The following is a 22,529-nucleotide window of genomic DNA, read 5'->3' as shown; positions in this document are numbered from 1 at the left end:
TTAATGTGTGTATCATCTGCTAACCTGTGTGTGTGTGTTCTGCTAAGTTGTGTTTGTGTGTGTGTTCTGCTAAGTTGTGTTTGTGTGTGTGTTCTGCTAAGTTGTGTGTGTGTGTGTGTGTTCTGCTAAGTTGTGTGTGTGTGTGTTCTGCTAAGTTGTGTGTGTGTGTTCTGCTAAGTTGTGTGTGTGTGTGTGTGTGTTCTGCTAAATTGTGTGTGTGTGTGTTCTGCTAAGTTGTGTTTGTGTGTGTGTGTTCTGCTAAGTTGTGTGTGTGTGTGGATATATGCTAAGTTGTGTGTGTGTGTGTGTGGATATATGCTAAGTTGTGTGTGTGTGTGTGTGTGTGTGGATATATGCTAAGTTGTGTGTGTGGATATATGCTAAGTTGTGTGTGTGGATATATGCTAAGTTGTGTGTGTGTGGATATATGCTAAGTTGTGTGTGTGGATATATGCTAAGTTGTGTGTGTGGATATATGCTAAGTTGTGTGTGTGGATATATGCTAAGTTGTGTGTGTGTGTGTGTGGATATATGCTAAGTTGTGTGTGTGGATCTATGCTAACCTGTGTGTTTTATCTGTTCACCGGTGTGTTCCTACAGTAAAGAACCGTGGCTGGAGCGTCTGTACCACAGCTGTCAGCGCCTGGAGAAGCGCGAGGGAGTCTCGTCAGGTCGCGAAGGGGGTGTGTGTGTCTCCGGTGCGGGTGGCGGTGTGTGTGTACCGCGGGGTCTGCTGAAGACGGAGGCCGTGCTGTGGCAGTGGGCGGTGTGGGAGGCAGCTCAGTTCACAGTGTTGTCTAAACTCCGTACCCCGCTGGGACGGGCACAGGACACCTTCCAGACCATAGAGGGTACGGGCTGTTACACACACACACGCTAAAACACACACACACACGCTAAAACACACACACACACGCTAAAACACACACACACACGCTAAAACACACACACACACACGCTAAAACACACACACGCTAAAACACACACACGCTAAAACACACACACGCTAAAACACACACACACACGCTAACACACACACACACACACGCTAACACACACACACACACACGCTAACACACACACACACACACGCTAACACACACACACACACACACACGCTAAAACACACACACACACAAGCTAACACACACACACACACGCTAACACACACGCTAAAACACACACACACACACGCTAACACACACGCTAAAACACACACACACACACGCTAAAACACACACACACACACGCTACCACACACACACACACGCTACCACACACACACACACGCTACCACACACACACACACGCTACCACACACACACACACGCTACCACACACACACACACACGCTACCACACACACACACACGCTAAAACACACACACACACACGCTAAAACACACACACACACACGCTAAAACACACACACACACACGCTAAAACACACACACACGCTACCACACACACACACACGCTACCACACACACACACACGCTAAAACACACACACACGCTAAAATACACACACACACGCTAAAACACACACACACACGCTAAAACACACACACACACGCTAACACACACACACGCTACCACACACACACACACACGCGCTAAAACACACACACACTAAAACACACACACAGTCCAGAGTTTGCCCCATTATTTTTGTAGCCCCGCCCCTGTAGCTCCTCCCCTGTAGCTCCTCCCCTGTAGCTCCTCCCCTGTAGCTCCGCCCCTGTAGCTCTGCCCCTGTAGCTCTGCCCCTGTAGCTCCGCCCCTGTAGCTCCGCCCCCATGTCCTGTCAGTTAGACCCTTAAACCAGGGGTGTCAAACACATTTTCCCTGTGAGCCACATTTACTTTTCAGCAAGTTCCGGAGGGCCGCACTGAAAATGTGTTATTTCTTTCACTGTCAAAATGGTTTGGGGAATTTCCGATGCTCCCTGACTGTCTAGCTTTCAGGTCGGTGATAAGTCTGTTAGCCAGCTGGACACAGTCATGAAACTGTACCAAATGCAGGTCCATTATCATTTCTACACAGTTTCCATTTGGTTTGAGTCATTTGAAAGTATATTGAGGCCCCCCTATTCCATCCTATACACATTCTGGATTTACATGTTGCCTCTTTCAAGAACATATCCTTCCCTCTCTCCCTCTTCTCTTCTCCCTCTCTCCTCCCTCCTCCCCTTCCTCTCTCCTCCCTCCCTCCCTCCCTCCCTCTCTCCTCCCCTCCCCTCCCTCCTCACTCTCTCCTCTCTCCCCCCTCCTCCCCTCTCTCCTCCCCTCCCTCTCTCCTCTCTCCCCCCTCCTCTCCTCTCTCCTCCCTCCTCTCCAGGTATAATCCGCAACCTGGCGGCCCACAGTCTGAACACTGAACAGGAGCTCAGCCAATGGAGCGGCGGCGACACAGACGACGGTCACCATAGCAACCAGCTGCGTCTGGCGCTGCTCTTGCAGTTCCTGGAAAACCTGGAGAAACTAATGTACAACGCCTACGAGGGCTGTGCCAACGCTCTGACCGCTCCACCCAAGGTACACACACACCTACACACACACACACACCTACACTATGAGATACTGATGTACAGCTCCTACGAGAGCTGTCCCAACGTGCTGACCACACCGCCCCAAGTGGCCCCCAGCTCCTAATGTTAACCATGTTTTTCTCTCTCTCCTTCCCTCTGTATCCAGGGTATCAGAACATTCTTCTATACCAACCGTCAGACCTGCCAGGATTGGCTGACTCGTATCCGCCTGGCCCTGATGAGGGTGGGGCTTCTGTCCGGCCAACCAGCAGTCACCGTGCGCCACGGCTTGGACCTGCTGACTGAGATCCAGAACAGCAGCACTCTGGTAACGGGAGGAGAGACGCACAGTCCCAGGCTTGTGTCCTAAACCACACCCTATTCCCTATATAGTGCACTACTTTTGACCAGAGACCCAACTGAACCTAGTGTTCTTGACCACACAGAGAAACACACTCAGCATTACCTTGTTCCAACAGTCAGTCAACTGTTTTCAACCACGACCCCTTTACCCGAAGTTACTAAATACATCACCTGTAACTGACCCCCCCCCCCCCCCCCCCCCCCCATGTATCTTCTGGTCACCTGTAACTGACCCCCATGTCTCCTCTCTGTAGGGTCCAGGTCTCCTCTGGTCACCTGTAACTGACCCCCATGTATCTTCTGGTCACCTGTAACTGACCCCCATGTCTCCTCTCTGTAGGGTCCAGGTCTCTTCTGGTCATCTGTAACTGACCCCCATGTCTCCTCTCTGTAGGGTCCAGGTCTCTACTGGTCACCTGTAACTGACCCCCATGTCTCCTCTGGTCACCTGTAACTGACCCCCATGTCTCCTCTCTGTAGGGTCCAGATCTCCTCTGGTCACCTGTAACTGACCCCCATGTCTCCTCTCTGTAGGGTCCAGGTCTCTACTGGTCATCTGTAACTGACCCCCATGTCTCCTCTCTGTAGGGTCCAGATCTCCTCTGGTCACCTGTAACTGACCCCCATGTCTCCTCTCTGTAGGGTCCAGGTCTCTACTGGTCATCTGTAACTGACCCCCCATGTCTCCTCTCTGTAGGGTCCATGTCTCCTCTGGTCATCTGTAACTGACCCCCATGTCTCCTCTCTGTAGGGTCCAGGTCTCTACTGGTCACCTGTAACTGACCCCCATGTCTCCTCTCTGTAGGGTCCAGGTCTCTACTGGTCATATGTAACTGACCCCCATGTCTCCTCTCTGTAGGGTCCAGGTCTCTACTGGTCATCTGTAACTGACCCCCATGTCTCCTCTCTGTAGGGTCCAGATCTCCTCTGGTCACCTGTAACTGACCCCCATGTCTCCTCTCTGTAGGGTCCAGGTCTCCTCTGGTCACCTGTAACTGACCCCCCATGTCTCCTCTCTGTAGGGTCCAGGTCTCTACTGGTCATCTGTAACTGACCCCCATGTCTCCTCTCTGTAGGGTCCATGTCTCCTCTGGTCATCTGTAACTGACCCCCATGTCTCCTCTCTGTAGGGTCCAGGTCTCTACTGGTCACCTGTAACTGACCCCCCATGTCTCCTCTCTGTAGGGTCCAGGTCTCCTCTGGTCATCTGTAACTGACCCCCATGTCTCCTCTCTGTAGGGTCCAGGTCTCCTCTGGTCATCTGTAACTGACCCCCATGTCTCCTCTCTGTAGGGTCCAGGTCTCTACTGGTCACCTGTAACTGACCCCCCATGTCTCCTCTCTGTAGGGTCCAGGTCTCCTCTGGTCATCTGTAACTGACCCCCATGTCTCCTCTCTGTAGGGTCCAGGTCTCCTCTGGTCATCTGTAACTGACCCCCATGTCTCCTCTCTGTAGGGTCCAGGTCTCTTCTGGTCATCTGTAACTGACCCCCATGTCTCCTCTCTGTAGGGTCCAGGTCTCTTCTGGTCATCTGTAACTGACCACCATGTCTCCTCTCTGTAGGGTCCAGAGTTGGAGGCTCCTCTGGTGATGCTGGTAGAGGCTCTGTGTGAACTTCACTGTCCTGAGGCTATCCAGGGTTTAGCTGCCTGGAGTCTCACCAACACTGGCAAGAGTCTGGCTTGGGTCAGCTCTGTGGCACTACAGGCTGAGGGGCGGTAAGGAAAACACCCCTGTGTGTGTGTGTGTGTCTCAAGTGGAGGCCAAGCTTAGTGTATTTAAGGGGCAATTCTTGACAAATTTAACTTTCTAAATGCCTCATGATCTTAGTTCCCATCAGAACCTAAAATATAAGCTTGTTTTATACAAATGTTTTGAAATAAAAATATATAAGCAAACACTATACAGCCTCACCATGGTTACAACTGGAATGTTGCTCTATGATGTCATGGCTGGTTACAACTGGAATGTTGCTCTATGATGTCATGGCTGGTTACAACTGGAATGTTGCGCTATGATGTCATGGCTGGTTACAACTGGAATGTTGCTCTACGAAGTCATGGCTGGTTACAACTGGAATGTTGCTCTACGATGTCATGGCTGGTTACAACTGGAATGTTGCTCTATGATGTCATGGCTGGTTACAACTGGAATGTTGCTCTATGATGTCATGGCTGGTTACAACTGGAATGTTGCTCTACGATGTCATGGCTGGTTACAACTGGAATGTTGCTCTATGATGTCATGGCTGGTTACAACTGGAATGTTGCTCTATGATGTCATGGCTGGTTACAACTGGAATGTTGCGCTATGATGTCATGGCTGGTTACAACTGGAATGTTGCTCTACGAAGTCATGGCTGGTTACAACTGGAATGTTGCTCTAAGATGTCATGGCTGGTTACAACTGGAATGTTGCTCTATGATGTCATGGCTGGTTACAACTGGAATGTTGCTCTATGATGTCATGGCTGGTTACAACTGGAATGTTGCTCTATGATGTCATGGCTGGTTACAACTGGAATGTTGCTCTATGATGTCATGGCTGGTTACAACTGGAATGTTGCTCTATGATGTCATGGCTGGTTACAACTGGAATGTTGCTCTACGATGTCATGGCTGGTTACAACTGGAATGTTGCTCTATGATGTCATGGCTGGTTACAACTGGAATGTTGCTCTATGATGTCATGGCTGGTTACAACTGGAATGTTGCTCTATGATGTCATGGCTGGTTACAACTGGAATGTTGCTCTATGATGTCATGGCTGGTTACAACTGGAATGTTGCTCTACGAAGTCATGGCTGGTTACAACTGGAATGTTGCTCTATGATGTCATGGCTGGTTACAACTGGAATGTTGCTCTACGATGTCATGGCTGGTTACAACTGGAATGTTGCTCTATGATGTCATGGCTGGTTACAACTGGAATGTTGCTCTACGATGTCATGGCTGGTTACAACTGGAATGTTGCTCTATGATGTCATGGCTGGTTACAACTGGAATGTTGAGCTATGATGTCATGGCTGGTCACAACTGGAATGTTGCTCTACGATGTCATGGCTGGTTACAACTGGAATGTTGCTCTATGATGTCATGGCTGGTTACAACTGGAATGTTGCTCTACGATGTCATGGCTGGTTACAACTGGAATGTTGCTCTGATGTCATGACTGGTTACAACTGGAATGTTGAGCTATGATGTCATGGCTGGTTACAACTGGAATGTTGCTCTACGATGTCATGGCTGATTACAACTGGAATGTTGCTCTATGATGTCATGGCTGGTTACAACTGGAATGTTGCTCTACGATGTCATGGCTGGTTACAACTGGAATGTTGCTCTATGATGTCATGACTGGTTACAACTGGAATGTTGAGCTATGATGTCATGGATGGTTACAACTGTTATGTTGCTCTATGATGTCATGGTTGGTTACAACTGGAATGTTGCTCTATGATGTCATGGCTGGTTACAACTGGAATGTTGCTCTATGATGTCATGGCTGGTTACAACTGGAATGCTGCTCTAAGATGTCATGGCTGGTTACAACTGGAATGTTGCTCTATGATGTCATTTATGGTGACAACTGGAATGTTGAGCTATGATGTCATGGTTGGTTACAACTGAAATGTTGCTCTATGATGTCATGGCTGGTTACAACTGGAATGTTGAGCTATGATGTCATTTATGGTGACAACTGGAATGTTGCTCTATGATGTCATGGCTGGTTGCAACTGGAATGTTGATGTATGATGTCAATGATGGTCGGTCCTTAAATCCGAAGCTCTGTCTGTGAATTTGAGTGGTTACATTTCTCCAGTCCCATCCCTCAGCTTTTTACCCAAACGGGGCAGTGAGTACGCTTTATGGTTTCAACTGCTGAATGCCACTTTAAATGTAGTCAAGAAGCAGGTAGTACACACCTCTGTTGTCCATAGATGCTGTTAAATGGTATGTTCAGACCATATTATAACCTCTGTCATATCATATAGTAACCCATACCTCTCTGTCAAGACCCTATAGTAACCCATACATCTCTGTAAATACCCTATAGTGACCCATACCTCTCTGTAAATACCATATAGCAGGGGTGTCAAAGTCAAATGGACGGAGGGCCAAATAAAAAAATCAGCTACAAGACGAGGGCCGGACTGTTCGAATGTTCATTGAAAAATTTTTAAATGACGCATATAGTCTAGTGAACCTAATTGAACCTACTGAAAACCTAACAAATATATTACAATATGATCAGATAAATAAAGCAATATTTTCTTATGGCTCTGTCAGTAATCTTTAATTTTCAACAGACACAAAAGACAAATTTCCTTTATATAAATATCCCCATAACATGAACATTAAATGAAAGAAACCGGTATTCAAGGCACCATCAGTAGACTATATTTTCTATTTTAGCAAAAGTGGGCTAAATTTACTTCAAAGAAAAAACAATAATAGCAATTTTCTATCATCCACTCAACTGAAATATTTTTAAAATATAATTGGATTGAAATACAAAAAAATAAAGTGCAAAAATCTATTAATCAAAAACAACACTTTGTTTAAGGAGAAGTAACATGCAGTGAAAACAAATATTAAATTTTAACTTTTAAACTTGAACTGAGTAAAAACTCTAAATATGTGATTGCACAGTAATGTTCACTTGTTTGAGGTTGAGGGTGATACTTGGTGGTGTCCCATCTTTTCCACAAGTTCATCAATGTTCGGGGTAAGGCTCTGAGCTGAAGAAATCCTCAGAATTGAGTGGAGGTGTTCAGCAGTAAGTCGACTTCTGTGTGATGTTTTGTTCAGGTTCATCAAAGAAAACAGTTGTTCACACAGGTATGTGCTGCCAAACATAGACAACGTTTGAGCAGCCTGGATGCGCAGCTGGGGCATTGTGCCGGGGAGGAAACGGGCGAACTCCGCAGCACCCACTGCCGCATATTTTGCCCTCAGTGCATCATTGCATTGGAGGTCAATCAACTCCATTTGGAGGTTTGGTGGTGAGCTTTCCACGTCAACAGCAAATGGGTTACCGAGCAGTTCCAACCTGCTTTTTTGTGCTTCAAAGTCAGCAAATCGGCGTCGAAAGTCAGCGGCAAGCATACCTATTTTATCAGCCAACTGTGTGCTCGGGAACGCACTGGTAGAGAGCTTCTCTTTCATGGTCTGGCAGCTGGGAAAGTGGCTCAAATTTTCTTTCCGCATCTGCGTCTCCCACAGAGTCAGTTTGGTTTTAAATGCCTTCACTGTACTGTACATATCAGAGATGACACGATCCCGACCCTGCAGCTGCAAGTTTATTGCATTCAGATGACTCGTAATGTCACACAGAAAAGCCATTTCACACAGAAACATTTCGTCTCGGAGTTGTGTTGTGTCTTTCCCTTTGCTGTCCAAGAACAGACAAATCTCCTCACGAAGCTCGAAACATCTTTGAAGCACCTTTCCCTGGCTTAGCCATCGCACCTCTGTGTGATAAGGCAAATCACCATGCTCCGTTTCTAACTCCGTCAGAAATGCCTTGAACTGGCGGTGATTCAAACCTTTGGCTCTGATAAAGTTAACTGTGCGCGTGATGATGCTCATTACATGCTCCATTTTCAAGGCTTTACCGCACAACGCTTCCTGGTGTATGATACAATGATAAGCTGTCAGCTCACCTGTCGCGTTTTCCTCTTGCATCTTTTCCCGTATCTTCGCCACCAGTCCGCTCCTGTGTCCACACATCGCAGGTGCTCCGTCGGTTGTCAAACCCACGAGTTTTTCCCAAGGCAGCTCCATCTCATTTACACATCTTGACACCTCTTCATACAAATCATGCCCCGTAGTTGTGCCATGCATAGGACGTAAAGCCAAAAACTCCTCTGTCACGCTTAGGTTGGAGTCCACTCCGCGGATGAAAATTGACAACTGGGCAATGTCAGAAATGTCGGTGCTCTCATCCACAGCCAAGGAATATGCAATAAAATCTTTTCCCTTTTTCACAAGCTGCTCTTTTAGATTGATGGACAACTGGTCTACTCTCTCGGCAATGGTGTTTCTGCTCAGACTCACATTTAAAAAGAGTTGCCTTTTTTCTGGGCAAACTTCGTCACAAACTTTAATCATGCAGTTTTTGATGAAATCCCCCTCCGTAAATGGCCGGGCTGATTTAGCGATCTCTTCTGCCAAAATAAAACTGGCCTTGACAGCAGCCTGGCCTTGTGATTTGGCTTTTTTGAACAGAGCCTGTCGAGATTTGAGGCCTCGTTTTAATTCCTCTGCCTTTTGTAGCCTTTGTTCCATGTCCATATTCTTGTTTTTGTCCGCGTGTTTCGTTTCATAATGTCGTCTCAGATTATACTCTTTCAGTACCGCCACACTTTCTCCACACAGAAGACACACAGGTTTTCCAGCTACCTTCGTGAACATATACTCCGACTCCCACCTTGTTTGAAACCCCCGGTTCTCAGTATCCACCTTCCGTTTTGCCATTTTTGATGGGTATCTGAAAGTTAATTTTACTGTGATGCTGACGACTGCTGTGCCAATAAATATTGAAATGAAGCAGCCTACTGCTCGGTGCGTCACCTTTGCATTGTGGGAAATGTAGTATTGGTGCGTGTAAAAGATCTGCGGGCTGCCGGCTTGCTGCGGGCCGGTTCTAATAATAAATCAAGATCATCCCAGGGGCCGTAAAAAACCTTCTTGCGGGCCGGATGTGGCCCGCGGGCCTTGACTCTGACATATGTGCCATATAGTAACCCATACCTCTCTGTAAATACCATATAGTAACCCATACCTCTCTGTCAAGACCATATTGTGACCCATACCTCTCTCTGTCAAGACCATATAGTAACCCATACCTCTCTGTCAAGACCATATAGTAACCCATACCTCTCTCTCTGTCAAGACCAAATAATAACCAATACCTCTCTGTAAATAACCTATAGTAACCCATACCTCTCTGTCAAGACCATATAGTAACCCATACCTCTCTGTAAATACCCTATAGTAACCCATACCTCTCTGTAAATACCCTATAGTGACCCATACCTCTCTGTCAAGACCCTATAGTGACCCATACCTCTCTCTCTGTAAATACCCTATAGTGACCCATACCCCTCTCTCTGTCAAGACCATATAGTAACCTATACCTCTATGTAAATAACCTATAGTGACCCATACCCCTCTCTCTGTAAATACCATATAGTGACCCATATCGCTCTCTCTCAAGACCATATTGTGACCCATACCTCTCTCTGTCAAGACCATATAGTAACCCATACCTCTCTCTCTGTCAAGACCATATAGTAACCCATACCTCTCTGTAAATACCCTATAGTGACCCATACCTCTCTCTCTGTCAAGACCATATAGTGACCCATACCTCTCTCTATGTCAAGACCAAATAATAACCCATACCTCTCTGTAAATACCCTATAGTAGCCCATACCTCTCTGTAAATACCATATAGTAGCCCATACCTCTCTGTAAATACCATATAGTAACCCATACCTCTCTCTCTGTCAAGACCATATAGTTAACCATACCTCTCTGTCAAGACCATGTAGTAACCCATACCTCTCTCTCTAGGTTTGAGAAGGCTGCAGTGGAGTACCAGGAACAGCTGTGTGCCGTGACGGGGATGGACTGTTCCATTAAGGGCTTCGACCGCTCACTCCTCAAACTGGGCGGAGCCAACAGCTCTAACACAGCCAGCCCCAAACACAACGGCAACGGTGAGAGACACACAGCTCTAACACAGCCAGCCCCAAACACACTGGCAACGGTGAGAGACACACAGCTCTAACACAGCCAGCCCCAAACACACTGGCAACGGTGAGAGACACACAGCTCTAAAACAGCCAGCCCCAAACACACTGGCAACGGTGAGAGACACACAGCTCTAAAACAGCCAGCCCCAAACACACTGGCAACGGTGAGAGACACACAGCTCTAAAACAGCCAGCCCCAAACACACTGGCAACGGTGAGAGACACACAGCTCTAAAACAGCCAGCCCCAAACACAACGGCAACGGTGAGAGACACACAGCTCTAACACAGCCAGCCCCAAACACACTGGCAATGGTGAGAATGCGGAAAGGGGGTCATTTCAGAGGCAACCACTAGCTGATAATAACCAAGTGTTCCCCTTTCTCTCCTCCCCCTTTCCTCTCTTCTCCTTCCGCCTCTCCCCTCCTCTCTCTCTCCTCCTCCCCCTTTCCTCTCGTCTCCTTTCGCCTCTCCCCTCCTCTCTCTCTCTCCTCCTCCCCCTTTCCTCTCTTCTCCTTTCGCCTCTCCCCTCCTCTCTCTCCTCCTCCCCCTTTCCTCTCTTCTCCTTCCGCCCCTCCTCTCTCTCCTCCTCCCCCTTTCCTCTCTTCTCCTTCTTCCTCTCCCCTCCTCTCTCTCTCCTCCCCCCCTTTCCTCTCTTCTCCTTCTGCCCCGCCCCTCCTCTCTCTCCTCCTCCCCCCTTTCCTCTCTTCTCCTTCCGCCTCTCCCCTCCTCTCTCTCCTCCCCCTTTCCTCTCTTCTACTTCCGCCTCTCCTCTCTCTCTCCTCCCCCCCTTTCCTCTCTTCTCCTTCCGCCCCTCCTCTCTCTCTCCTCCTCCCCCTTTCCTCTCTTCTCCTTCCGCCTCTCCCCTCCTCTCTCTCTCCTCCTCCTTTCCCCTCTTCTCCTTCTGCCTCTCCTCTCTCTCTCCTCCCCCTTTCCTCTCTCTCTCCTCCTCCCTCTCCCCTCTCTTTCTCCTTCAGGTGACGGCAGGAAGACGGTTCTCCTCAAGTCCAACGAGTGTTCCTCCGAGGTGCTCAACCTCCTTGCCAATAAGGCATGCCAGTGCTATGTGGCCCTCGGCGATTGGTCCTCGGTGCAGGAGTGGCAGGCCAGCGTGCACGCCCTCAAGAAGAACCCTGGTAACCCTGCCGCAGCGAGCGTGCACCTGAAGACAGACTTCAACTACGTACGGGCACTGAGCTGCTTCGAGGACGGAGACTTCCCAGAATGCCGTTCTCAGCTGGAGCTCCTGGCGGGGGAGAGAGACGACTATGGCCTGCTCAACTCCACCTCTACTGGCTCCAAGGACAAACTAGGTAGGAGGGGGAGAGGGAGGACTAGGGCCTGGTCAAGTCCACCTCTACTGGCTCCAAGGACAAACTAGGTAGGAGGGGGAGAGGGAGGACTAGGGCCTGGTCAACTCCACCTGCTCTAAGAATAAACTAGGTAGGAAGAATAAAGTAGTTAGGAGGGAGAGCGAGATGACTAATGCCTGGTCAACTCCACCTGCTCTAAGAATAAACTAGGTAGGAGGGAGAGCGAGAGGACTAAGGCCTGCTCAACTCCACCTGCTCTAAGAATAAACTAGGTAGGAGGGAGAGCGAGAGGACTAATGCCTGGTCAACTCCACCTGCTCTAAGAATAAACTAGGTAGGAGGGAGAGCGAGAGGACTAAGGCCTGCTCAACTCCACCTGCTCTAAGAATAAACTAGGTAGGAGGGAGAGCGAGAGGACTAAGGCCTGCTCAACTCCACCTGCTCTAAGAATAAACTAGGTAGGAGGGAGAGCGAGAGGACTGAGGCCTGCTCAACTCCACCTGCTCTAAGAATAAACTAGGTAGGAGGGAGAGCGAGAGGACTAAGGCCTGCTCAACTCCACCTGCTCTAAGAATAAACTAGGTAAGAGGGAGAGCGAGAGGACTAAGGCCTGGTCAACTCCACCTGCTCTAAGAATAAACTAGGTAGGAGGGAGAGCGAGAGGACTAAGGCCTGCTCAACTCCACCTGCTCTAAGAATAAACTAGGTAGGAGGGAGAGAGAGAGGACTAAGGCCCGCTCAACTCCACCTGCTCCAAGAATAAACTAGGTAGGAGGGAGAGAGAGAGGTTTAAGGCCTGCTCAGCTCCACCTGCTCCAAGAATAAACTAGGTAGGAGGGTGTCTGAGACTCAGTTTTCAGTTTTGAGTCTAGACTCCTTAGAGGTGTGTGTCTTAATGGTGTGTGTTTTTCTAACGTGTCTTGTTTGTTTCTAACGTGTGTGTGTGTGTGTGTGTGTGTGTGTGTGTAGACCTGAAGCGTCTCCTCCCGGCAGTGTTGAGTCCGGACCCCTCAGAACTGCAGAAGGCCATTGAGGTGCAGCTGCTGCGGAGCGCTGTGGCTGCCATGACAACGGCCAATCACGAGCAGGAACAGAAGGCCATGCCCACCTCGGAGTGAGTCTCTCATTGGATCTTGGAGGTCACTTTTAGTTGAATCCTGGTATTAATGTGTTAGTGTTGGGTAGGAACAAAAACCTGCTGGATTGTGGAACACTTCATTGGGAAGATTTCAATCGCATACACCTCGTCTCCTTCTCAAAAACCCATTGGAGGAGGTGAGAGGGGCGGGGACCTCTGGCTCTGTCATCCAATGGGAGACCGAGGAGATGCCAGTATTTCATTGAGCTCTTCCATGATGTCTTCCACATTCCATTTGGGTTGAGCTGAGTTCTGTTGGACTGACTGCCGGTTCTGTCTGTGCTGCCCTATGGGCCCTGGTCAAAAGGAGTGCACTATATAGGGAACCATTTGGGTTGAGCTGAGTTCTGTTGGACTGACTGCCGGTTCTGTCTGTGCTGCCCTATGGGCCCTGGTCAAAAGGAGTGCACTACATAGGGAACCATTTGGGTTGAGCTGAGTTCTGTTGGACTGACTGCCGGTTCTGTCTGTGCTGCCCTATGGGCCCTGGTCAAAAGGAGTGCACTATATAGGGAACCATTTGGGTTGAGCTGAGTTCTGTTGGACTGACTGCCGGTTCTGTCTGTGCTGCCCTATGGGCCCTGGTCAAAAGGAGTGCACTATATAGGGAACCATTTGGGACAGACTATGTACACTCTCGTTCGCTTCTTCCCACCTGTCTAAACGCTTCGGTAATTGGTGGAGACTTAGTGGGAGTTTCCACCTTGTTTCAGAACCCAGTCATTTCCTTTTCGATCAGAGACAGGAAGTGAAGACACTGGGAGGAAGGAGAGGTAATAGCTTACGTCTTCTGTGTGTGTTTACAGTACCCTGGTCCGTTACCTGAAGCAGACGGGTCGTATCTCTCTGGGTCCCCTCCGCCTCTCCACCCTCACCCTCTCTGACGGCCTGCCCACTCTGGCCACCCTGCAGCTATACTGCTGCTCTGCCCTGGAGAACACACTGAGCGGACAGGAGGTACACACACACACACACACACACAGACCCTCGCCACCCTGCATCTACACTGCTGCTCTGCCCTGGAGAACACACTGAGCGGACAGGAGGTACACACACACACACACACACACACACAGACCCTCGCCAGCGTGCATCTACACTGCTGCTCTCCCCTGGAGAACACACTCAGCGTACTCTAAATGACCAACAGTATGTGGACACCTGATCGTCAAACATCTCATTCCAAAATCATGGTCATTAATATGGAGTTGGTCCCCCTTTTGCTGCTAATAACAGCCTCCACTCTTCTGGGAAGGCTTTCCACTAGATGTTGGAACATTGCTGCTATAACAGCCTCCACTCTTCTGGGAAGGCTTTCCACTAGATGTTGGAACATTGCTGCAGGGACTTGCTTCCATTCAGCTACAAGAGCATTAGTGAGGTCGAGTGATTAGGCCTGACTCACAGTCGGCGTTCCAATTCAGGTGTTCAATGGGGTTGAGGTCAGGGCTCTGTGCAGTTCAGTCAAGTTCTTCCACACCGGTCTCGACAAACCTTTTCTGTATGGACCTGGCTTTGTGCAGGGGGACATTGTCATGCTGAAACAGGAAAGGGCCTTCCCTAAACTGTTACCACAAAGTTGGAAGCACAGAATCGTCTAGAATGTCATTGTATGCTGTAGCGTTAAGATTTCCCTTCACTGGAACTAAGGGTTCTAGCCTGAACCATGAAAAACAGCCCCAGACCATTATTCCCCCTCCACCAAACTTTACAGTAGGCACTATGCATTGGGGCAGGTAGCGTTCTCCTGGCATCCTCCAAACTCAGATTAGTCCGTCGGGCTGACAGATGGTGAAGCGTGATTCATCAGTCCAGAGAAAACGTTTCCACTGCTCCAGAGTCCAGAGGCGGCGAGCTTCACACCACTCCAGCCGACGCTTCACATTGAGCACAGTGATCTGAGGCTTGTGTGCGGCTGCTTGACCATGGAAACCCATTTCATGAAGCTCCCCGACGAACAGTTCTTGTGCCGATGTTGCTTCCAGAAGGCAGTTGGGAACTCAGCAGTGAGTGTTGCAACCGAGGACTGACGATTCTTACGAGCTACGCGCTTCAGCACTCTGCGGTCCTGTTCTGTGAGCTTGTGTGGCCTACCACTTCGCGGCTGGGCCGTTGTTGCTCCTAGAGGTTTCCACTTCACAATAACAGCACTTACAGTTGACCGGGGAAGCTCTAGCAGGTCAGAAATTTGACCAACTGACTTGTTGGAAAGGTGGCATCCTATGACGGTGCCACGTTGAAAGTCACTGAACTCTTCAGTAAGGCCATTCTACTGTCAATGTTTGTCTATGGAGATTGCTCGGTTTTATACACCTGTCAGCAACGGGCGTGGCTGAAATAGCCAAATTCACTCATTTGAAGGGGTGTCTACATACTGCTGTGTGTGTACACCCCCCTAACCCTCTCCTCCTCTCCAGGACTGTCTGATCCCTCTGTACAGTGAAGCTCTCAGCACCTGTAAACAACAGGACGTCCAGCCGTGGCTCCACGCACTGAGATACACCATCTACCAGAGACAGCTACTGCTCAGGCTGAAAGGTAGACCGCGTCCCTGTGTGTGTGTGTCCCTGTGTGTGTGTGTGTGTGTCCCTGTGTGTGTGTGTGTGTGTCCCTGTGTGTGTTGTCCCCATCGCTGTGTCTTTGTCATGTGACTCACGCTAACCCTCTCCCTCTAACTGTGTTCAATTACCCAGGCTCCTCTGCTCCGCTGGATGGCCACCTGATGGAACTATGTCTGACGGCCGTCAAGTTCGCCCGGAAACAGGGGAACATCGCCCTGGCAACGCGTCTGCTGGGCCAGTGCAGCGAGGAGGAGGAGGAGGGGGAGGGGGCAGAGGAGGGGTTGAGCCGTGCGTTCAGGCGTCTGTCACTAGCGGGTGCTGTGGGGGAGAAGTGGGGACCTGAACTACAGATCGAGAAGGCTAAAGTCCTCTGCACCGCGGGTGAGTGTGTGTGTGTGCGTGTGTGTGTCTGTGTCTCTGTGTGTGTGTGAGTGTGAGTGTGAGTGTGAGAGTGTGTGTGTGTCTTGGCTCACTCGTCTTTCTCTTTATCCACTTATTCCTCCCTCAACTCTCTCTCATGCCTCCACCTCTCTCCCCTCCTCTCCTTCCCTCTCCCCGTCTCCCCTCCAGGTCAGTCCCTGGCAGCCATGGAGATGTTGAGTTCCTGTGCTCTGTCTTTCTGTCGCTCTGGGAAGTGTGAGAGAGCCGCCTGTCGCTCCGTCCTCACTCTGTGTAAGTAGTGGTACCATTGTGTCACAAATGGCCCCCTATTCCCTACGTAGGGGCTCTTATTGGGGGGGGGGGGGGATAGAGTGCTATTTGAGATGCAAGGCGTACCAGGGTTGGTACCAGTCTCCCTGTGCATGCTGGGTAATGGATGCCTGATGCTCTGTTCCAACCGTCTGTCTCTGTGTCTGTAGGTAAGTGGCTGCTGGCGGACTGGAAGGACATGACCCCTCAGCTCAAACAGGTGGTGAAGAGGTCAGGGGTCATGACCCCAGGGGTCGCCGCCTTGCCCCCCATCAGCCGGAACATCACAGCCCTGCTGGAGCTACCCCTAGAGGACCAGGGCATGCCCCGAATCACAGCTGAGACCACAGGTAGGACACCCCCCCTCCCTAACCCCTCTCTTCCTCCAGTCTGTACCCTACACCCTAACCCCTCTCTCTCTCTGCCTCTATTGTGAGTGTAGGAGAGCTGGACTAGATCCCGGAGCAGCTCTACCAGTCTGTACCCTAACCCCTCTCTTCCTCCAGTCTGTACCCTAACCCCTACACCCTATCCCCTCTCTTCCTCCAGTCTGTACCCTAACCCCTACACCCTAACCCCTCTCTCTCTGCCTCCATAGTGAGTGTGGGTGTAGGAGAACCAGACTTGGTCCTGGGGCAGCTCTACCAGTCTGTACCCTAACCCCTACACCCTAACCCCTCTCTCTCTGCCTCCATAGTGAGTGTGGTTGTAGGAGAACCAGACTTGGTCCTGGGGGCAGCTCTACCAGTCTGTACCCTAACCCCTACACCCTAACCCCTCTCTTCCGCCAGTCTGTACCCTAACCCCTACACCCTAACCCCATCTCTCTCTGCCTCCATAGTGAGTGTGGGTGTAGGAGAACCAGACTTGGTCCTGGGGCAGCTCTACCAGTTGTCCACCAGTCAGGCTCCGGAGGTGGCCAAGTCCTGGGCGGCTCTCGCCAGCTGGGCCTATCGTTGGGGACGGAAGGTGGTCGACAACGCCAGGTACATATTCTGACAGTTGTTGTCACTCAGCAGGTTATCATGAAACACACGATGATAACAGACGTGATGCGTTCTGTGGTAGAAGCTGATAACATGAATACAGACGTGGTGCGTTCTGTGGTAGAAGCTGATAACATGACGTGGTGCGTTCTGTGGTAGAAGCTGATAACATGACGTGGTGCGTTCTGTGGTAGAAGCTGATAACATGAACACAGACGTGGTGCGTTCTGTGGTAGAAGCTGATAACATGACGTGGTGCGTTCTGTGGTAGAAGCTGATAACATGAATACAGACGTGGTGCGTTCTGTGGTAGAAGCTGATAACATGACGTGGTGCGTTCTGTGGTAGAAGCTGATAACATGACGTGGTGCGTTCTGTGGTAGAAGCTGATAACATGAATACAGACGTGGTGCGTTCTGTGGTAGAAGCTGATAACATGACGTGGTGCGTTCTGTGGTAGAAGCTGATAACATGAATACAGACGTGGTGCGTTCTGTGGTAGAAGCTGATAACATGACGTGGTGCGTTCTGTGGTAGAAGCTGATAACATGAATACAGACGTGGTGCGTTCTGTGGTAGAAGCTGATAACATGACGTGGTGCGTTCTGTGGTAGAAGCTGATAACATGACGTGGTGCGTTCTGTGGTAGAAGCTGATAACATGACGTGATGCGTTCTGTGGTAGAAGCTGATAACATGACGTGATGCGTTCTGTGGTAGAAGCTGATAACATGAATACAGACGTGGTGCGTTCTGTGGTAGAAGCTGATAACATGACGTGGTGCGTTCTGTGGTAGAAGCTGATAACATGAATACAGACGTGGTGCGTTCTGTGGTAGAAGCTGATAACATGACGTGATGCGTTCTGTGGTAGAAGCTGATAACATGAATACAGACGTGATGCGTTCTGTGGTAGAAGCTGATAACATGACGTGATGCGTTCTGTGGTAGAAGCTGATAACATGACGTGATGCGTTCTGTGGTAGAAGCTGATAACATGACGTGATGCGTTCTGTGGTAGAAGCTGATAACATGACGTGGTGTGTTCTGTGGTAGAAGCTGATAACATGAATACAGACGTGATGCGTTCTGTGGTAGAAGCTGATAACATGACGTGGTGCGTTCTGTGGTAGAAGCTGATAACATGACGTGGTGCGTTCTGTGGTAGAAGCTGATAACATGACGTGATGCGTTCTGTGGTAGAAGCTGATAACATGACGTGATGCGTTCTGTGGTAGAAGCTGATAACATGAATACAGACGTGGTGCGTTCTGTGGTAGAAGCTGATAACATGACGTGGTGCGTTCTGTGGTAGAAGCTGATAACATGAATACAGACGTGGTGCGTTCTGTGGTAGAAGCTGATAACATGACGTGATGCGTTCTGTGGTAGAAGCTGATAACATGAATACAGACGTGATGCGTTCTGTGGTAGAAGCTGATAACATGACGTGATGCGTTCTGTGGTAGAAGCTGATAACATGACGTGATGCGTTCTGTGGTAGAAGCTGATAACATGACGTGATGCGTTCTGTGGTAGAAGCTGATAACATGACGTGGTGCGTTCTGTGGTAGAAGCTGATAACATGACGTGGTGTGTTCTGTGGTAGAAGCTGATAACATGAATACAGACGTGATGCGTTCTGTGGTAGAAGCTGATAACATGACGTGATGCGTTCTGTGGTAGAAGCTGATAACATGACGTGGTGCGTTCTGTGGTAGAAGCTGATAACATGACGTGATGCGTTCTGTGGTAGAAGCTGATAACATGACGTGATGCGTTCTGTGGTAGAAGCTGATAACATGACGTGGTGCGTTCTGTGGTAGAAGCTGATAACATGAATACAGACGTGATGCGTTCTGTGGTAGAAGCTGATAACATGACGTGATGCGTTCTGTGGTAGAAGCTGATAACATGACGTGGTGCGTTCTGTGGTAGAAGCTGATAACATGACGTGATGCGTTCTGTGGTAGAAGCTGATAACATGACGTGGTGCGTTCTGTGGTAGAAGCTGATAACATGACGTGATGCGTTCTGTGGTAGAAGCTGATAACATGACGTGATGCGTTCTGTGGTAGAAGCTGATAACATGACGTGGTGCGTTCTGTGGTAGAAGCTGATAACATGACGTGATGCGTTCTGTGGTAGAAGCTGATAACATGACGTGATGCGTTCTGTGGTAGAAGCTGATAACATGACGTGGTGCGTTCTGTGGTAGAAGCTGATAACATGACGTGGTGCGTTCTGTGGTAGAAGCTGATAACATGACGCGTTCTGTGGTAGAAGCCGTTGCTGATTAACATTATTTTTTAAATTCTTATGCAATGTTTCTCCTCTCTCCTCCCATCTCCCTCTCCTTTCTCCTCTCTCTCCTCCCATCTCCCTCTCCTTTCTCCTCTCTCTCCTCCCATCTCCCTCTTCTTTCTCCTCTCTCTCCTCCCATCTCCCTCTCCTTTCTCCTCTCTCTCCTCCCATCTCCCTCTCCTCTCTCTCCTCCCATCTCCCTCTCCTTTCACCTCTCTCTCCTCCCATCTCCCTCTCCTCTCTCTCCTCCCATCTCCCTCTCCTTTCTCCTCTCTCTCCTCCCATCTCCCTCTCCTCTCTCTCCTCCCATCTCCCTCTCCTTTCTCCTCTCTCTCCTCCCATCTCCCTCTCCTCTCTCTCCTCCCATCTCCCTCTCCTTTCACCTCTCCTCCCCTACGTCCGTCCGTTCCTTACTCCTCCCATCTCCCTCTCCTCTCTCTCCTCCCATCTCCCTCTCCTCTCTCTCCTCCCATCTCCCTCTCCTCTCTCTCCTCCCATCTCTCTCCTCTCTCTCCTCCCATCTCTCTCTCATCTCCTCCTTCCATCCCTCCAGTCAAGGTGAAGGTGTGCCCCTGCTCCCGGGAGAGAAGAAGGAGATCGAGGAGCTTCTCCCAGAATGCACCAGTGAGGAGGACAAGGAGAACATCTTCAGCATCCTGGGTCAGGCCATGTGTCGACCTGCTGGAATACAGGTGTGTGTGTGCTCATGAGGAATGAATTAGTAACTATTGTTTTAGTATGTACACATCTCGTACTTTCTCCCAGTGTTCTGAACAGATCATAGTTCATCCAGGATGGAAGTTTAGAACTGAGTCTACATGGAACTGAATAACTCAGGGGCTTGGTATGTGTCTGTCTTTTTCCATGTATCTCTCTACCTCTTAGTCTCTATAGTCTTGGTTCCTGACTGTCTCTACTTCTTTTAGTCTCTATAGTCTTGGTTCCTGACTGTCTCTACCTCTTTTAGTCTCTCTAGTCTTGATTCCTGACTGTCTCTACCTCATTTAGATTCTATAGTCTTGATTCCTGACTGTCTCTACCTCTTTTAGTCTCTAGTCTTGATTCTTGACTCTCTACCTCTTTTAGACTATATAGTCTTGATTCCTGACTGTCTCTACCTCATTTAGACTCTATAGTCTTGATTCCTGACTCTCTACCTCTTTTAGTCTATAGTCTTGATTCCTGACTGTCTCTACCTCTTAGTCTCTATAGTCTTGATTCCTGACTGTCTCTACCTCTTAGTCTCTCTAGTCTTGATTCCGGACTCTATAGTCTTTCCTTGATTCCTGACAGTCTCTACCTCATTTAGACTCTATAGTCTTGATTCCTGACTGTCTCTACCTAATTTAGATTCTATAGTCTTGATGCCTGACTGTATCTACCTCTTAGTCTCTATAGTCTTGATTCCTGACTGTCTCTACCTCTTAGTCTCTCTTGTCTTGATTCCGGACTCTATAGTCTTTCCTTGATTCCTGACTGTCTCTACCTCATTTGGACTCTATAGTCTTGATTCCTGACTGTCTCTACCTCATTTAGACTCTATAGTCTTGATTCCTGACTGTCTCTACCTCTTAGACTCTATAGTCTTGATTCCTGACTGTCTCTACCTCTTAGACTCTATAGTCTTGATTCCTGACTGTCTCTACCTCTTAGTCTCTATAGTCTTGATTCCTGACTGTCTCTACCTCTTAGTCTCTCTAGTCTTGATTCCGGACTCTATAGTCTTTCCTTGATTCCTGACAGTCTCTACCTCATTGGGAGAACCCCAATTTGGCGCGTGCTACATCTCCAATTTGCCGCGCGGCTCTTGGCAGGTCTGGGTTTGGGATTCACCATCTGTCCATCTGCTCATAACTCTCTCTCTCTCTCTCTCCCCCACCCCCCTTCTCTCTCTCTCCCCCACCACCTCTCTCTCCCCCCCTTCTCTCTCTCTCCCCCACCACCTCTCTCTCCCCCCCTTCTCTCTCTCCCCCACCCTCTCTCTCTCTCCCCCACGCCCCCCTCTCTCCCTCCAGGATGAGGACATGGCCCTGCAGCAGGAGGATGAGGAGGAGGATGACATGGTGGATGTGATCTGGAGACAGCTGCTGTCTGCCTGTCCCTGGCTGGAGGAGCAGGGGGAGGTGGAGGGGGTCCAGGGTGGGGGTAGTGGGGTGATGGAGGGTCTGATCCGGGTCTGGAGGAGGGTGGTGGACAGGATCTTCAGTCTCTACAGGGTCTCCTGCGGTGCCTACTTCACCTTCCTTAAACTCAACGCTGGACAGGTGGGTGGAACTCACTCTCTCTCCAGGGGGGACTGGGACTGGCAGGGGGTACTGGGACTGGCAGGGGGGACTGGGACTGGCAGGGGGGACTGGGACTGGCAGGGGGGACTGGGACTGGCAGGGGGGACTGGGACTGGCAGGGGGGACTGGGACTGGCAGGGGGACTGGGACTGGCAGGGGGGACTGGGACTGGCAGGGGGGACTGGGACTGGCAGGGGGGACTGGGACTGGCAAGGGGACTGGGACTGGCAAGGGGACTGGGACTGGCAAGGGGACTGGGACTGGCAGGGGGGACTGGGACTGGCAGGGGGGACTGGGACTGGCAGGGGGGACTGGGACTGGCAGGGGGGACTGGGACTGGCAGGGGGGGGACTGGGACTGGCAGGGGGGGGACTGGGACTGGCAGGGGAGACGGACTGGCAGGGGAGACTGGGACTGGCAGGGGAGACTGGGACTGGCAGGGGAGACTGGGACTGGCAGGGGAGACTGGGACTGGCAGGGGAGACTGGGACTGGCAGGGGGTACTGGGACTGGCAGGGGGTACTGGGACTGGCAGGGGGTACTGGGACTGGCAGGGGGTACTGGGACTGGCAGGGGGGACTGGGACTGGCAGGGGGGGGA

General features: G+C 50.1%; 1 protein-coding gene across 4 annotated transcripts in view; it reads left to right on the top strand.

The window, feature by feature from the left end:
* The window catches only part of LOC110519445 (serine/threonine-protein kinase SMG1), a 144,617-nt gene that overhangs the window by 45,478 nt on the left and 76,610 nt on the right, over positions 1-22,529 (top strand). For all 4 annotated transcript variants that reach the window (XM_036939392.1, XM_036939391.1, XM_036939390.1 and 1 more), the window contains 15 exons: positions 601-851; positions 2,339-2,535; positions 2,695-2,856; positions 4,456-4,610; positions 10,473-10,618; positions 11,631-11,966; positions 12,936-13,080; positions 13,911-14,061; positions 15,522-15,642; positions 15,798-16,046; positions 16,236-16,337; positions 16,526-16,705; positions 17,197-17,341; positions 20,198-20,336; positions 21,660-21,908. In XM_036939392.1, the coding sequence (XP_036795287.1) occupies positions 601-851; positions 2,339-2,535; positions 2,695-2,856; positions 4,456-4,610; positions 10,473-10,618; positions 11,631-11,966; positions 12,936-13,080; positions 13,911-14,061; positions 15,522-15,642; positions 15,798-16,046; positions 16,236-16,337; positions 16,526-16,705; positions 17,197-17,341; positions 20,198-20,336; positions 21,660-21,908 (2,728 nt within the window). The remainder of the gene's footprint in view (positions 1-600; positions 852-2,338; positions 2,536-2,694; positions 2,857-4,455; positions 4,611-10,472; positions 10,619-11,630; positions 11,967-12,935; positions 13,081-13,910; positions 14,062-15,521; positions 15,643-15,797; positions 16,047-16,235; positions 16,338-16,525; positions 16,706-17,196; positions 17,342-20,197; positions 20,337-21,659; positions 21,909-22,529) is intronic.

This window comes from Oncorhynchus mykiss, chromosome 12 (assembly GCF_013265735.2).
Source record: "Oncorhynchus mykiss isolate Arlee chromosome 12, USDA_OmykA_1.1, whole genome shotgun sequence".
Taxonomy (NCBI): domain Eukaryota; kingdom Metazoa; phylum Chordata; class Actinopteri; order Salmoniformes; family Salmonidae; genus Oncorhynchus; species Oncorhynchus mykiss.
The sequence above is the reverse complement of the archived record's forward strand: the minus strand, read 5'-3'. Positions and strand labels throughout refer to the sequence as shown.